Genomic DNA, 18076 nt, shown 5'->3' with positions numbered 1-18076 from the left:
CCTCACATTCCTCTGCTCACCCTCGATGAAGGGAGAAGTTTACCTTGGGAGGAGAAAGCTACGACTGCTCAGATGGTGATGTTGAGACCTCCATGTCCGGGCAAACAAGGAAAAACTATTCTCCTGTGACATGCTTCCCCAGTCATGACCAGAATTCTACCCCTGTTTCATCAGAGTCACTGTCTTATAATCTGCACACACCAGCAGCACCCACACAGCCTCTACCCTGAAGAAAGCTGCCTCTCTGGCCAACATCTCCTTCTCCACCTTTGAGGAAGAAGTCACAGCTCCCTCAGACGGAGCACTAACAAGGCTGTCTCCTGTATCCTGTCCAAGGATTCAAGGCTCAAGTCGCCAGTGCACTGAGCACCACTGGAGACTAGGCACCTGCTCATCCGCCGGCAGAAGAGGACCCCATGGTGTCAGCCATCAACAATTTCATTAAAATGCACAAGCTGACATAGGAGCAACAGGCTGTTTTGTCAGAGACACTTGTGAAACTGGATCAAAGGTTGGAGGAGTCCGCTAACGCCATTAGTCCCATGCTGGATTTAGCATGCTCCAAGGACAGACTGGCAGCTACTATGTAAATCCAGGTGAGACACCCACACTGTCTGCCAGATAGTCACACCAATCTAAACTCCATCAGTAAGGCCAGTAGTGCTTAGCATCAAAATATTGACAATTCATGAGAGATGACCTCATGCAACTCAGTTCCATTGAATAAGGTTTACAAAGAAATCTTGCCTGGATTACTTTGGCTGACACTGCTGTGCTGTTGGATGCTGGAGATACGCTTCCTTCTGAAAAAAGTTCTTGTTTCTTACTCAGTGCAATGCTGGAGCTCTCATGAACCCTCATCATCCATCATATCGTCTTGTTGCATCCTTCAGTTGTCTGGAGCAGACCATCCACGGATGTAGTGATATCCTCCATCTGTGCTGCACTGCAATGAACCCCCAGTTATCACCCACATGGAAACCTCATATTGAGGAGATATCTCATGGCCCTGTGGAAGAAACTATTGCACGGTAGGTAACCTGAGCAGCAGGACATGGTGAGCTGAGCGCAAACTCTAAACAGAGTATAGCACCACTGGCCCTCTTTCATCAGCATAGCATTCCATGGACGATTAGTGACTGAGGGCCTGCTGCACTTTTGCTGCATTACAGGGGCATCTTTTGCTTGAAGCTCTGAACTTGGAGGCTTCTCCACATCAACTAGAGGTTGATACTTGTCCTGCACCTCCAGAGGCATGTGTTCATCATCCATTCATGGAAACACTCTTTATGCAGTGGCTACTGAAATTACAGCTTCTCTAACTGGATACACTGGGGTCAGTTCCAAACAGCCTACGTGAGCCATATCAGAAACAATGCAGGTTCTCGGGAATTTGATCTTTCAGCAGTCATAGTACACGGAAATGACATTTAAATATAATCCTCTAAACACTGGGACATGGAGGACCCGAACAAGAAAGGCAACTGAATGTCTCTACCATTTATGCCATAGACCTGTTCAGATATATGCTTCTTAAGTCGTTTGGTTCACAAAATGTAGGCAATTGTAAATGTCATAGGGAAGATGTGATCTTCTCCCCTCAGCCCTAATACCCATCTTTTCCCAAGAAAGGTGAGAGCTTAGCAGCTCCTGGACCTGTGCAGACCATAAGACCTTGAAAAGTGTTTGTAAATTGTGGAACTTAGGTAAATCTTTACAGCTCACCTGACATTACTAGTGCTTCACAACTTTTACTTGGATTAATTTGAAATGATCAATGAAACGGTGAAGACTGCGAGTGAGCAGGAGTTTTAGTCAATGTAATTGGTTAATGCATGATGTTTTCTTTCCAGGATTCTGTTACAACAGATGACTTTAATCTGTGTTAGTATCTGTTCATCATGCTTTAGGCCTTTAAAGGACATCGCATCACTCCAAGTAGAGCTTGCTCCCTGACAGATAAAAAAAATCTTACTCCACTCACTCCTGGTCTAGTGACAGGCATTTAAAATTTTGATTGTGCATTTGCAATCTGGATGAGAATGAAGGAAACACAAGTCACACTTTGGAGAGAAAGTTACAAGCTCAGCCTGGTAATCTTGGTGCCCCCTCAAACCTCATGTTCCTTTCTGCTTTGCCTTCCATGTCAACCCTATCAAGATTGAAATTCCCATGTCCCAAACAATCCTTTTATTTAACTGCTCATCTTCCCACTTTATCCCTTGAGCCACAGGCACTATTTACCCATGTCATTGTAGTGGTAACCATTGATGAGTCTCCTCCTGCAGTAACCCCTGTTCTCCCATGCTCTACTGTCTCCTACTCCTAAACAGTGAGTTGCCCTCTTTAAAGTTATTGTCTCCTTTGTACCCCAGCATGCTGCCTCCAATCCCCACAACTGACTTCCACAACTTGCACAGCAATGGCCCCGATAACATCCACCACCCCACACTGCCATCCCTTCTTGAGTTTCAGTGAATAGGACTGACCACATGACCAACTTAGAAGGTCAGTCCGAGCTGATGACTTACGAGACCCTGACTGAACTTTGTGCAACTCCTCAACTGTCCAATTTCCAGACTCAGTGAACTGGACCTATGGGACTAACTGTAGCCCACTTCTCAAACTGTGAGGATATTATTGACCCTGATTGCCCCAAACATCCCAAGAATACTTCCAACCCCCTAAACTGAGATCGAGGCTGTCCTTGAATGACTGTGCTGAGAACCGCTGACTGACCGCAGTCCCCCTAGATTCAGCTGAGGACCATTCCCTGTACACTTTCAGACATGGCCATTTAGTTGAAGCACATGCAGTGTGTTTGCCACATAAGCTGCTGGCACATGCAGCTTATCTGACATTGATGTAGCACAGTACCATACAGCAACATGTCTGTTAACTTGATGTGCCCAGTTTCATGTCTACATTACAAGATAAGGCAAGGCAGAAGTACCATGACGCTATAAATTCTGAATGAGGTGACAATGCACAAAAAGGCAAGGCAGAGATGCTGTGAACATCCAATTAGACGCAAAGTGAGTTATTGTTAAGAGAACAAGTGAAGAGCCTGAGATGTTCCCTCGGATGGTGCACGAGCTGAGTGCCTGTCCCAATGCACAAAGTGGCCTGGCAACAATATTGCAATGGATAATGCCACTGAGCTCCTAATCAGCAGCAATGAAGTCAATTATAAGTGCTAACATGTGACATAATGATGTTGTGAGGTTGGCGTGTGCCTGATGCCCAACTCTATGGGTGGGGGGTATGTGTGCTCTGAGATGATGGCATGCTGGTCAAAGTGGACACTAGGAGAATCAAATGGTGCGCTGCTGTTGCCAGATACCTGCTTTGAGTTTCATGTAAGAAATTGTTGCCGGGTAGCTTCTCTCCAATGCCTGGGAAAATAGCAAACTGCATATAAATGAGGTGAGATTAGGTAACAATGAGATGTCCATTCAAGTTGGCCTTGCTAAGGTTACAAGCAAGATGTACATCTCCTCACTGAAACCTTTGGAACAAAATGGGACTTTTATTCTTGATATTGAGAATCTCAACTTTCTGGTATCACCAGATTTTACCAACTGATTTGCCACTCTCCCTATCATTCAGGGCTGGAAAAATTCCACCTGCAGTTTTTAAGAATAACATGATGAAAAATGGTTGATTCCATCTAACATTCCTTTGAGCCATTTTGATGATATGCAAATAAACAAAGTCCCTTTTGTGAGTTGCCTGGGATCCAGGTGAGCATGAACAGAAAGTGAGGCACACCACTTTAACCTCAGCAGTATGCCCCCAGGGCAATTATACTGTGGTTAGCAATCTACCTGAAGCTATCAGAAAGCAGTGGTTATCACAAGAAGGAGCAAACCTTCAGATCAAAGGAAGTCTGTACTAAAAGAGAGGTTTTCAGAAAGTTTTGCAGCCCTGAATGTGACAAAGCTCAGCTCAACTTTCATTGCAAATCCCTGAACAGCAGTTCTCTTCCTCCTTGCCCAATAAAGAATGAAACTTACCTTAAATAGCGGCACGGTGGCACAGTGGTTAGCACTGTTGCCTCACAGCACCAGAGACCCGGGTTCAATTCCCGCCTCAGGCGACTGACTGTGTGGAGTTTGCACGTTCTCCCTGTGTCTGTGTGGGTTTCCTCCAGGTGCTCTGGTTTCCTCCCACAGTCCAAAGATGTGCAGGTCAGGTGAATTGGCCACGCTAAATTGCCCGTAGTGTTAGGTAAGGGGTAGATGTAGGGGTATGGGTGGGTTGCGCTTCGGCGGGGCGGTGTGGACTTGTTGGGCCGAAGGGCCTGTTTCCACACTGTAAGTAATCTAATCTAATCTAAAAAAAAAGCAGGCTCTAATCTTGGATTGACTTCCCTAACATTGAAAATCCCGAACAACTTGTCTGATTGAGTCACAGTTAAAATCACTGTTGGGAGTCTGACAGCTTATTCAAGTATTGAGTTACATAATTTAACTAAGTTTTCGACTAAATTCTGCAAGGGTCTTCTTGTTGCCTGTTCATAAGGCATAGTGAACACAGCAGGATGTCGAGAGATGTTGACAAAAAAACTCCTCACTAATGCATCTGTCGAGCTTCTGCCAGAAATTGGCATGTTGGAATCACATCATCCATCTTTCTGCAAGAAGGCAACACCTCTTATTGTACAACACAAAATTGGAATGAAAACAGCATCATCGATATGAGTGGTCTCTCAATATTTTGCTTTCTGAGCTGAGGCTAGGAGATCTGACATTAAGATATTAAAAATATCATCAATGAGATTGTATATACAGTAATTATTATGTAATATAATTGTAGAAACAAAACTTTCTTAAGGGTCTATAAACCCAGGCACATCTATCTAATTAAATCAAAATAATAAACCTATATAACATGCAGAAATTGTTTATATTTAAAAAATAGATTTCAAATCTTTCATCCAACATTACTATGAAAATGCAACCTGCTAAAGACTCTGCCTACAGTAAAACCATCTGAATTTTAAATGAGTTGAATATAGGTACCAATATTAACATCAGATGAGCCTGCTTCCATTTCAGCTTTAATCGGACTTGAGACAATGAATACTTAACTGAAAAAGGTTGATTACGCGTAAGCAATTTTCAGATACTAAACAGAGAAAGGACATTTTAAAATATTTAATCATGCAAACCAAATCTATTTTTTCTATTGATCGAGGAGCCATTTTGTAATAAGTAGAGAAAATAATGTTCAGATTTAAATGAGAAAGATTATAACCTGATTGTGTCTACTTCACTCACATATCCCCTGATGTAATAATGTAGACAACAGTAGTGAACATTTGCACTTCCTAACAAGCCATGCCCTGGTCAAATTGTTCCAGTATAGTTACAACACTGCCACCTACCCAACAATGCGGAAAATTGATCACATTTGTCCTTAAGTAAAAAACACAACCAATCCAACTCAGCCATTACTACCCTATCAGCCTACCCTCAACAATGAGCAAAATGATGGAAGGGTCTTCGACAGTATTATTAAGCAGAACTTTCAAAAGAACAACCTACTCAATTATGTTCAGTTTGGGTTCTGCCAGGAACACACAATACTGACCTAATGATAGCTTTGGTCCAAACATGGATCATAGAGCTGAACTCAAATGGTGTGCTCAGAGTGAATGCACACTTCATCAGACTTGAAATGTGACTGTGTTTATCTCTCCAAAGATGCTCCCAGACCTGCTGAGTTTCTCCAGCATTTTCTATTTTTATGCCCAGAATTACAGCATCAGCAACATTTTACTTTTATGTAAATCTGGGCATGCAACATTTTTAACAAATATCATTCTCAAAAGCTGGAAAGCTGATATATCTCAGTATAATATGTACCACATGCGGTGAGTTACTTCATGGTAATTGACTTGGAGTGTTAACTCTATCTCTGTCCACATTTGTTGTGGAGCTCAGAAAGGGCAATGCAAAGCACTGGCAATACTTTCTGATTTATTTCAGACCTCCAACATCTGAAGTGTTTTGACTTTTAATATAAAAAGTCTTTCCCTTCATGAAAAATTCTACTTTCCATTATTAACATTAATCATGACATCTACTGTAATTATGGCATTGAACATATGAAGTTGTTAGTTATTCACAAGGAAAGCCACAATTATACATTATCTAGAATAATAATTCAGAAGATTCCAAGTTGTAATCTTGAATAGTTTTTCAAGTCTGCAGTGAAACTACAAGGATATAAAAGGAACTCTTAAAATCTGTGCACTCAATGTAACAATGTGCATTTAAGGCACCAAATTTATGTTGAACATATGTGTAATATACTATTACGTCAGAATCTTTCACTGGCAAAAGTGAAATAATTTGGCAACATTTGCTCAAAGATATTGTAACTAAGATTTAATATCAAATAACAATGCACCTACCTTCATCATTTTGTGTTGGATACTAAGTGCACTGTAGCGGTTACTGGAATCTTGCTGTAAAACAGAAATTAAAACTGAGAAACCTACCTTGACATGCTGTTGGCATTTTTAACACAAATATTATTGATGAGATTACTATCAAAACCAAACAAAATAACAAAATAAAAGGGACATAATAAGTAAAAGCCAAATCAAGGCTTATTTATAATAAGTGAGTCAGATTCAGATAATTATTGATACAGTGGTATACTCTCACATTGAACAATGACAAGAGTGTTGTAAATTACTTTGGGCTACTTTGGATCATTGGAAACCAGTGTAAGAAAGAAACTAAATCGAAGTAAAATGATTTGTTGCACTGACATGAAGAGACAAACGCTAACAAGTTATAGAGGCAAGTTGAAAATGAAATGTAGATCAGAACATGACATACGCAATTCAGTAAATTTGCAACACTTCTATGAATGTCAGTATTTTTTTTAAACACACTTATACAATTAACCAGTTAATTCAGCTAATTCCACAAGCAAAGAATTTAACATTCTTACTCACTGTTCAACATGGCTCAGCTACATCATGTCAAGATACAAAATTGTGCTATTTTTGATTTGTTAACCACAAACAATAATGACAATGGATCTAATACAACACAGTGAAAGGGAAAGACAGAACAACTTTGGAAAGTCAACAGGCATTATCGGGTTGAAAGCCATAAGTTTAAAAGAGACCTTGGAGTGCAGGTTCATAGCTCCTTGAAAGTGGAGTCACAGGTAGATAGGATAGTGAAGAAGGTGTTTGTTACGCTTTCCTTTATTGGTCAGAGTATTGAGTACATGTGTTGGGAGGTCATGTTGTGGCTGTACAGGACATTGGTTAGGCCACTATTCCGGTCTCCTTCCTATCAGAAAGATGTTGTGAAACTTGAAAGGTTCAGAAAAGATTTACAAAGATGTTTCCTGGGTTGGATGATTTGAGCTTTGGGGAGAGGCTGAACAGGCTGGGGTTGTTTTCCCTGGAGCATCAGAAGCTTAGGGGTGACCTTATAGAGGTTTACAAAATTATTGATAAGATAAATAGACAAAGTCTTTTCCCTGGGGTTGGGGAGTCCAGAACTAGAGGGCATAGGTTTAGGGTGAGAGAGGAAAGATATAAAAGAGACCTAAGGGGCAACGTTTTCACACAGAGGGTGGTACATGTATGGAATGAGCTGCCAGAGGAAGTGGTGGAGGCTGGTACAATTGCAAAATTTAAAAGGCATTTGGATGGGTTTATGAATGGGAAGGGTTTGGAGGGAAACGGGCCAGGTGCTAGCAGGTGGGACTAGATTGGGTTGGGATATCTGGTCAGCATGGGTGGGTTAGACCGAAGGGTCAGTTTCCATGCAATACATCTCTATGACTCTATGTTAGTTACCCAGATAGGTTCAAAATCCCACTTCTATATGATTTTGAGATTCATAGATTATGGGATGACTTAAATTAATTTAAAATAATGAGGGAAGTAGACTATATTTATGTAGATAAATTATCATAGATTCAGAGAATCCCTGCAGTGTGGAAGAAGGCTACTTGGCCCATCAAGTCCACAGGTAGTCGCCGAACAGCATCCCACCCAGACTCACCCCCCTACCCTATCCCTGTAACCCCACATCTTCCATGGCTAATCTACCTAGCCGACATACTCCTGGACACTATGGGCAATTTAGCATGGCCAAACCACCTTACTTGCACAGCCTTGGACTGAATCGGTTACTGAATGGGTTAAGGAGGACAGAAGCTTACAACTTATATAAGTGCGAAGCAGGATTGGATGAGAGGTGAGTTCTGATGCATTGAAAAAAAAGTGTGATATAAATGCAAGAACCTAGGAAATGTTGATAAGGAGACTTAATAGTGGAAAGAAGGACCACAGTGGAGATGCTGAACAACCATTTTGTGTCTGTCTCCTCAGTAGAAGACCTAAAAAACTTCTTAAAGATTAGTGAAAATCAAAAAGTGAAAAAAGGAAGGAAATTAAAACAAGCACCATCATTCTTCAAAAGGGCTGAGTAGATTATTAAACATGATGCTTCAAGTAACAAGACAAGATAGTGTGTATTCTCTGAGAAAAAAGTGGAAGCATAGATTGTACAGGCATTAGTTACAATCTTCCAAAATTTCTTCAATCCTAGAAGGGCTCTAGTGGATTGGAAAATAGCAAACACAAGAATTTTATTCAAGAAGGGAGGGAGGCACAAGTAGGAAATACAGGCGAATAAGTCTAACATATGTCATAGGGAAATTGCTAGAACCTACCACTAAGAAAATAGTAGGATCTTTAGAAAATCATGGATCAGGCAGACTCAGCATGATTTTATAAGAGGGGAATCATACTTCATTAATTGATTAGAACTCTTTGAGGTAGGCACAAGTAAATAAAATGCCCCTGCAGATATGGTGTACTTGGATTTTCAAATGGTATTTGATTCAGGGCCACATCAAAATGACCACTATCTAGCTCTCACCCAAACAAAAAAGGAATGATCACCTTATTGAGATTGTAAATTTAGACCCCCTAATAGTCAGAGGGAAATTGAGAAACAAACTTGTAAGGAGATCTCAGCTATCGGTAAGAATAATAGGGTGGTTATGGTAGGGGATTTTAACTTTCCAAACATGGGCTGGGACTACCATAGTGTTAAGGGTTTAGATGAAAAGAAATTTGTTAAGCATGTACAAGAACATTTTCTGATTCAGTATGTGGATGTACCTACTACAGAAGGTGCAAAACTTGATCTACTCTTAGGAAATAAGGCAGGGCAGGTGACTGGGGTGTCAGTGAGGGAGCACTTTGGAGCCAGCGACTATAATTCTATTAGATTTAAAATAATGATGGAAAAGAATAGACCAGATCTAAAAGTTAAAGTTCTAAATTGGAGAAAGGCCAATTTTGACGGTATTAGGCAAGAACTTTCAAAAGCTGGTTGGGGGCAGAATAACACAGGTGAAGGGACGGCTGGAAATGGGAAGCCTTCAGAAATGAGATAATGAGAATCCAGAGAAAGTATATTCTTGTCAAGGTGAAAGGAAAGGCTGGTAGGTATAGGGAATGCTGGATGACTAAAGAAATTGAGGATTTGGTTAAGAAAAAGAAGGAAGCATATGTCAGGTATAGACAGGATAGATCAAGTGAAAACTTAGTACAGTATAAGGGAAGTAGGAGTATACTTAAGAGGGAAATCAGGAGGGCAAAAAGAGGACATAAAATAGCTTTACAAGTAGAATTAAGCAGAATCCAAAGGGTTTTTACAAATACATTAAGGACAAAAGGGTAACTAAGGAGAGAATTTGGCCCCTCAAAGATCAGCAAGGCGGCCTTTGTGTGGAGCTGCAGAAAATGGGGGAGATACTAAATGAGTATTTTGCATCAGTATTTACCGTGGAAAATGATGTGGAAGATATAGACTGTAGGGAAATAGATGGTGACATCTTGCAAAATGTCCAGATTACAGAGGAGGAAGTGCTGGATGTCTTGAAATGGGTAAAGGTGGATAAATCCCCAGGACCTGATCAGGTGTACCCAAGAACTCTGTGGTAAGCTAGAGAAGTGATTGCTGGGCCTCTTACTGAGATATTTGAATCATCAATAGTCACAGGTGAGGTGCCGGAAGACTGGAGGTTGGCTAACATGGTGCCACTGTTTAAGAAGGGCAGTAAAGACAAACCAGGGAACTATAGACCAGTGAACCTGATGTTGGTGGTGGGCAAGTTGTTGGAAGGAATCCTGAGGGACAGGATGTACATGTATTTGGAAAGGCAAGGATTGATTAGGGATAGTCAACATGGTTTTGTGCATAGGAAATCATGTCTCACAAACTTGATTGAGTTTTTGGAAGAAGTAACAAAGAGGATTGATGAGGGCAGAGCAGTGGAGGTGATCTTTATGGACTTCAATAAGGCATTCGACAAGGTTCCCCATGGGAGACTGATTAGCAAGGTTAGATCTCACAGAGTACAAGGAGAACTAGCCATTTGGATACAGAACTAGCTCAAAGGTAGAAGACAGAGGGTGGTGGTGGAGGGTTGTTTTTCAGACTGGAGGCCTGTGACTAGTGGAGTGCCACAAGGATCGGTGCTGGGTCCTCTCTACTTTTTTGTCATTTACATAAATGATTTGGATGAAAGTATAAGAGCTACAGTTAGTAAGTTTGCAGATGACACCAAAATTGGAGGTGTAGTAGACACTGAAGAGGGTTACCGCAGATTACAACAGGATCTTGACCAGATGGGCCAATGGGCTGAGAAGTGGCAGATGGAGTTTAATTCAGATAAATGTGTGGTGCTGCATTTTGGGAAAGCAAATCTTTCTGGGGAGATTTTGGGAAAGCAAATCTGGGGAGTCCAGAACTAGAGGGCATAGGTTTAGGGTGAGAGGGGAAAGGTATAAAAGAGACCCAAGGGGCAACTTTTTCACACAGAGGGTGGTACGTGTATGGAATGAGCTGCCAGAGGGATTGGTGGAGGCTGGTACAATTGCAACATCTAAGAGGCATTTGGATGGGTATATGAATAGGAAGGACTTGGAGGGATATGGGCTGGGTGCTGGCAGGTGGGACTAGATTGGGTTGGGATATCTGGTCGGTATGGAGGGGTTGGACCGAAGGGTCTGTTTCCATGCTGTACATCTCTCTGACTCTATGACACGAAATTCTCTACCAATAACACAATTGCCTTGGATTTTAAACATTTTCCCCTATCTCTTCAAAGAGATTTTATGCATTTAGGTGGGGGACAGTGTAAACATATAGTATGCACAAAGCTTCATAATTGTGTAGGACAAGACAGCTGGATTGGAGATACTGTTAACGTCCATCACCCTTACATATTCATAGTGGAAATTAGTACAAACAAAAAACCTCACCATTGGCAAAATACAATCTAACACAGTTCTCCTTAGTTCAACAAACTAAACATCCTTAAAAATACCAAGAAGTGTTATTCAATTAACCACAGCTCAAGATATCTACTGAAATGTTCATCAAGTGTTCGCAGCACATGCACTTTGCTCCAATGAAAAGAACCCTTAAACAATAGTTTGGCATTCCTTAACAATAAATTACTCACTTTTTCTTTGTTTAAGGCTTCCTGCGCTTCTAACTTATAAACCAAGTAATCTAAAGTAGAATTTAAAAAAAAAGATAGTTAATATTCAGATTGAACTGAAACAAAAACATTCGAACCGTCAGCATTAGTAAATCAACACACACTAACTCAGAATAACGGTTGATAGATTTGCTCCTTTATTGAAGTGCTGATTCAGTAAGGAATCTCTAATATCAACGGAGGAAAAAAAACTGTGATGATTTAGAGACAATGTCACATCCAAGTTTAAGCAGATAGATGGGTGACCGCTAGATGGGCGACCGCTAGATGGGCATGTAGACATATCCTGTAGCTATTCCCCTCTCTAATAAATATACCATTTTGGATGCTTTTTTTGGGGGGGGACGGCAGTGCGGGGAGGGTTGACCTATTAGGGATGGTGACAGCAGCCGCCAGAATAGTGGCATCACAGTTGGCTCTGTTTTACAGTAAAGAGGATCAAAGTGCAAGAGAGCGGTAGTAATAGGGCACTCTATAGTCAGAAGCACAGGTAGGCCTTTCTGCAGCGGTAAAAAAGACTCCAAGGTGGTGTGTTGCTTCCCCAGTGCTAGGGTCAAGGATGTCTTTGAGCAAGCATGGGGCATTCACAAATGGGGGGGCAAGTAGCCAGAGGTCATGGTGGATATTGGTGACATAGGCAGAAAGAGCGATGAGTTCCTACAAAGGGAGTTCAGAGAGTTAAGTAATAAGTTAAAAAACAGGACCTGAAGGGTTGTTATCTCAGGATTAATCCATGTGCCAATGTGGTTAGGAATAAGAAGACAGTACAGTTAAATAGGTGACTAAAGAATTGGTGTAAGAGGAGGGCTTCAGGTATCATTGGATGTCTTCTGGGGCAGGTGGGACCTGTACAAGAAAAACATATTGCACCTAAAGTGCACCAATATCCTGGCAGGGAGGTTTCCTTGTGTCACTCAGGAGGATTGAAATGAGTCTGGCAGGAGCTGGGATCCAGAGCAGTAGGTCAGCAAGTGAATAAGGTCAGCAGGACTAAGAGTAAAAACAGCCAGGGAAAGGTTACACAGCAAGACTGGCGGTCTGAATACTATCTGTTTTAACATGAAGAGTATGACAGGTAAGGCAAATGAAATTAGAGCTTGGATTAGCATGTAACTACAATGTTGTAGCTATTACAGAGACTTGGCTGAGAGAGGGACAAGACTAGCCACTTAACTTTCCAGGATTTAGATATTTCAGCTGAAATAAAGAGGGGTGGAAAAGAGGTGGGGGAGTTGCATTACTGATAAAGGAGAATAGCTGAGGGAGTACACCACGGAGAGCTCATCCAGCGAGTTAAATGGGTACAGCTCAGAAATGGAGAGGATGCAAACACTTTGATGGGATTGCACTACAGGCCTCCCAGCAAATAACAGTTGATAGAGGGAAAGATATATGGACAGATTATGTAAAAATGTAAAAACAACAGGGTAGTTGTGATGGATGATGTTAACTTTCCCTATATTGACAAGAGTCAATTAGTGCCAAGGGCTTGGGTGGGGGCCAGTTCATGAGGTGTGTCCTAAAGGGTTTCTTGAAGCAAGATGTAAATAGTCTAAGAAGGGAAGGGGTGGTATTAGATCTGGTGTTGGGGAATGAGTCCAGCCCAGTGATTGCAATTTCAGGAGGAGAACAATTATAGCGACCATAATTCCATAAGTTTGAAGTTACTTATGGATAATGGTAAGAGTAGTCCTCAGCTGGAAGTACTAAATTGGGGAGAAGGCTAACTACCGCAATATAAGGCAGTAACTGCAGAATGTACGCTGGGGTAGCTGTTTGAAGGTAAATCTATATCTGTCGTGTGGGAAACTTCATGGCGAGTAGATTAGAGTTCAGGATCAGCATGTTCCTATAAAAATGAAGGATAACGATGGGAAGGTTTGGGAATCTTGGATGACAAGAGAAATTGGGAGCTTAGCTAAAAAAAAGGAGGCATACATAAGGTTTAGGAAACTGGAGACAGACACAGCCCTTGAATAATATAGACAGCATGGTGGCTCAATGGTTAATACTGCTGCCTCACAAGGCCAAGGACCTCGGTTTGAATACAGCTTCAGGTGACTGTATGGAGTTTGCACATTCTCCCAGTGTCTGCATGGATTTCCTCTCGGTGCTCTGGTTTCCTTCCACAGCCCAAAGATGTGCGGGTTTGGTGAATTGACCATGCTAAACTGCCCATAGTGTTCAGGGATATGTAGGTCAGGTGCATTAGTCAGAGGAAATGTAGAGTAATGGGTCTCGGTAGGTTACTCTTCCAAGGGTTGATGTGAACTAGTGGGCCAAATGGCCTGTTTCCACACTGTAGGGATTCTCTGAATATAAAGAAAGCTGGCAAGCACTTAAACAAGGAGTTAGGAGGGCCAAAAGTGACCAAAGAATGTCCCTGGCAAAAAGGATTAAGAAAAATCTCAAGGTGGTGTGTATGTGTATAAGGGGGAAGAAAGTAGCTCTGGAAAGGATAGGTCAACTCAAGGACAAAGGAGAGGATTTATGCATGGAGTTAGAGGAAGTGGGTGATGTCCTTAATGAATTAGAACACAAAACATAAAACATTACAACGCAATACAGACCCTTCGGCCTGGATGTTGTGCCGGCCTGTGGAACCAATCTGAAACCTATCTATCCGACACTATTCCATTTCTATATGTTTATCCAATGACCAGTTAAATGCCCTTAAAGTTGGTGCGTCCACTATGGTTGCAGACAGTACATTCCATGTCTCTACTACTCTCTGAGTAAAGAACCTACCTCTGACATCTATCCTATATCTATCACCCCTCAATTTATAGCTATGTACCCTCATGCTAGCCATCACCATCCGAGGAGAAAGGCTCTCACTGTCCATCTTATCTAACCCTCTGATTATCTTATATGCCTCAATTAAATCACCTCTCAACCTCTTTCTCTCTAACAAAAACAGCAAGTCCCTCAGCCTTTCCTCATAAGAACTTCCCTCCATACCAGGCAACATCCTAGTAAATCTCCTCTGAACCCTTTCCAAATCTTCTACATTCTTCCTACAATGCTGTGACCAGAACTGTATGTAATACTCCGAATGGGGCCACACCAGAGTTTTGTACAGCTGCAGCATGACCTCTTAGCTCTGAAACTCAATCCCTCTACCAATAAAAGCTAACACACTGTATGCCTTCTTAACAACCTTTTCAACCTGGGCATCTATATACGTGGACACCGAGATCTCTCTGCTCATCTACACTACCAAGAATCTTAGCATTAGCCCAGTACTCTTTCTTCCTGTTGTTTCTTCTAAAGTAAATTACCTCACATTTTTCTGCATTAAACACCATTTGCCACCTCTCGGCCCAGCTCTGCAGCTTATCTATGTCTCTTTGTAATCTACAACATCCTTCATTACTATCCACAAATCTATTGACCTTAGTGCCATCCACAGATTTACTCACCCATCCTTCTACGTCCTCATCCAGGTCATTTATATAAATGACAAACAGTGGACCGAAAATGGATACTTGTGGTGCCCTACTAGTAAGTGAACTCCAGGATGAATATTTCCCATCAACCATCATCCTCTGTCTTCTTTCAAATAGCCAATTTCTGATCCAAACTGCTAATTCACCCTCAATCCCATGCCTCCGCATTTTGTGCAATAGCCACCCATGGGGAACCTTATCAAATGCCTTACTGAAGTTCATATACACCACATCAACCGCTTTTCCCTCATCCACCTGTTTGGTCACCTTCTCAAAAATAACTCAATAAGGTTTGTGAGGCACGACCTACCCTTCACAAAACCATGTTGACATTTTAATCAACTTATTCATCACTAGATAATTATAAATCCTATCTCTTATAACCCTTTCCAACACTTTACCCACAACTGAACTAAGACTCACAGCCTATATTTCCAGGCAAGTCTCTACTCCCCTTCTTGAACAAGGGAACAAAATTTGCTTCAGTCATCTGACACTATTCCTGTAGACAATGACGATCTCCTCCCTGGCTTCCCAGAGAATTCTAGGATAAATCTCATCTGGCCCAGGGATTTTATCTATTTTCACACTTTCCAGAATTGCTACCACCTCCTCCTTGTGAACCTCAATCCCATCTAGTCTAGTTGCCTGCATCTCAGTATTGTCCTCGGTCACATTGTCTTTTTCCAGTGTGAATACTGACAAAAATATTCATTTAGTGCTTCCGCTATCTCCTTAGACTCCACGCACAACCTTCCACTACTATCCTTGATTGGGCCTAATCTTACTCTAGTCATTCTTTTATTCTTGATATACCTGTAAAAAGCATTAGAGTTTTCCTTGATCCTATCTGCCAACAACTTCTCACGTTCCCTCCTGGCTCTTCTCAGCTCTCTCTTTAGGTCTTTCCTGGATAACTTGTAATTCTCAAACCCCTAACTGAGCCTTCATGTCTCATCCTAACATAAGCCTTCTTCTTCCTCTTGACAACAGATTCAGCTTTTTTAGTAAACCACGCCTCCCTCGCTAGACCACTTCCTCCCTGCCTGACAGGTACATACTTATCAAGAACATACAGTAGCTGTTCCTTGAATAAGCTCCACATTTCTATTGTGCCCATCTCCTGCAGTTTCCTTCCCCAACCTGTCCATCCTAAAGTTTGCTTAATTGCATCATAATCGCCTTTCCCCAACTTATAACTTTTGTCCTGCGGTATATACCTATTCATGGTAATTTTTCAGAATATCTCTGTTGCCCTTCTTAAACAAAGTGATAACATTGCTATTCTTTAGTCCTTGAATAAGCTCCACATTTCAATTGTGCCTGTCCCCTGAAGTTTCCTTTTCTACCCTATGCATTCTAAATCTTGCCTAATCACATCATAATTGCCTTTCCCCCAGCTATAACTCTTGCTCTGTGGTATATACCTGTCCCTTTCCATCGCTAAAGTAAATATAACCAAATTCTTCGTATTGGTATTCACAATGGAGAAGGACATGATGGATAGGGGATATGTTGATATTATGGGCATATTAATATAAAAAGCCATAAAAACCTGGTGGGATCTATCACAGAATACTGAAGGAGGGGAGGGAGGAAATTGCTCAGGTTTTGTATGAAACCTTTTTTATCTTCTTTAGTCACAAGAGTGGTCCCAGAGGACTAAAGAATAACAATGTTATTCCTTTGCTGAGGAAGGGCTACAGAGACAATCTGAAAAATTACAGGCCAGTAAGCCTTATGTCAGTGGTGGGGAAATTATTGAAAAAGATTCTTAGAAACTGGATTTACTCACATTTAGAAAAATATGGACTATTAGCCATAAAAAAAGTATGGTGTTGTGCGGGGAACATTATATTTCACAAGCTTGATGGAGTTTTTTGAGTAAGTGAAAAAGATGATTAATGAGGACAGGACAGTGGATATTGTCAACGTGAACTTTAGCAAGGCCTTTGAGAAAGTTGCTCATGACAGGCTGATACAGAAAGTGAAGCCACATGGGATCCGTGTGAGCTGATAAGATGGATACAGAAATAGCTTAATCATAGAAGACAGAGTAAAAGCAGTGACTTGGAGATCTGTGACCAGCAGTGTTCCGTAAAGATCATTGCTGGGATTCCTGTTGAATATATTTTCTATATATAAAATATTTGGAGGAGAATGTCAGTGTTCTGATGAGTAGGTTTACGGACAAGACAAAGATTGGGAAAGCTGCAGATAGTGAGTAGGATTGTCAGAGGATACTGCAGGGTATAGATTGGCTGGAGACTTGGGTGGAGGAATGGCAGATAGAGTTTAATCCAGACAAATGTGAAGGGATAATTTTGAACGATTTAATTTAGGAGGGAAGTGTAAAGTAAATGGCAGAACCCTTAGAAGCATCAACATACAGAAAAATATAGATGTAACTGGTCACAGTTCCTTGAAAGTGGCATCACAGGTGGATAAGATGGTCAAGAAGGCATACGGCACACTTGCCTGCATCAGTTAGGGCATAAAGTATAAAAATTGACAATTCACAGGGCAGTTGTATAGAATTTTAGTTAGGCCACATTTGAAATATTATGCATAGTTCTGGTTGCCACACTACTAGAAGAATGTGGAGGTTACTGAGAGGATATAGAAACAGTTTACCGGAAGGTTGCCTGTCCAGGAGAGTATGAACTATGAGGAGAGATTGGACAAACTTGGTTCATTTACATTTGAATATAGCAAGGCTGAGGGATGATCTGATAAAAGTTTACAAATTTGTGAGAAGCATGAATAGAATGAATATTCGGAGTCTTTTTCCCAGGGTAGAAAAGTCAATTACTAGTTTTAAGGTAAAAGGGGATAAGCTTAAAGGAGATGTGAGAGACAGGTTTTTCTACACAGAGGGTGATAGATGCCTGGAATGCACAGCCAGAGAAGATGGCAGAAGCAGATACAAGAATAATGTTTAAGAGGCACCTTGAAAGATACATGAATGGGCAGGGAATACAGGGATACAAACCACGTGAAGGCAAAAGGTTTTTACCTTAGAAAGGCATCATGTGTTGGCACAGGCTTAGTGGGCTGAAAGGTCT

The 18076-nt window shown here is 41.3% G+C and overlaps 1 protein-coding gene across 1 annotated transcript in view; it reads right to left on the bottom strand.

The window, feature by feature from the left end:
- Window positions 1–18076, bottom strand: part of golim4a (golgi integral membrane protein 4a) — a 109166-nt gene that overhangs the window by 46847 nt on the left and 44243 nt on the right. The window contains exons 3-4 of the mRNA XM_072572671.1: window positions 11524–11573; window positions 6422–6475 (exon numbers count right to left, since the gene is read on the bottom strand). Of these exons, the coding sequence (XP_072428772.1) occupies window positions 6422–6475; window positions 11524–11573 (104 nt within the window). The remainder of the gene's footprint in view (window positions 1–6421; window positions 6476–11523; window positions 11574–18076) is intronic.

The sequence above is a fragment of the Chiloscyllium punctatum genome, chromosome 6, assembly GCF_047496795.1.
Source record: "Chiloscyllium punctatum isolate Juve2018m chromosome 6, sChiPun1.3, whole genome shotgun sequence".
Taxonomy (NCBI): Eukaryota; Metazoa; Chordata; class Chondrichthyes; order Orectolobiformes; family Hemiscylliidae; genus Chiloscyllium; species Chiloscyllium punctatum.
Note: the sequence above shows the minus strand (reverse complement) of the source record. Positions and strands in the feature narration are given on the sequence as shown.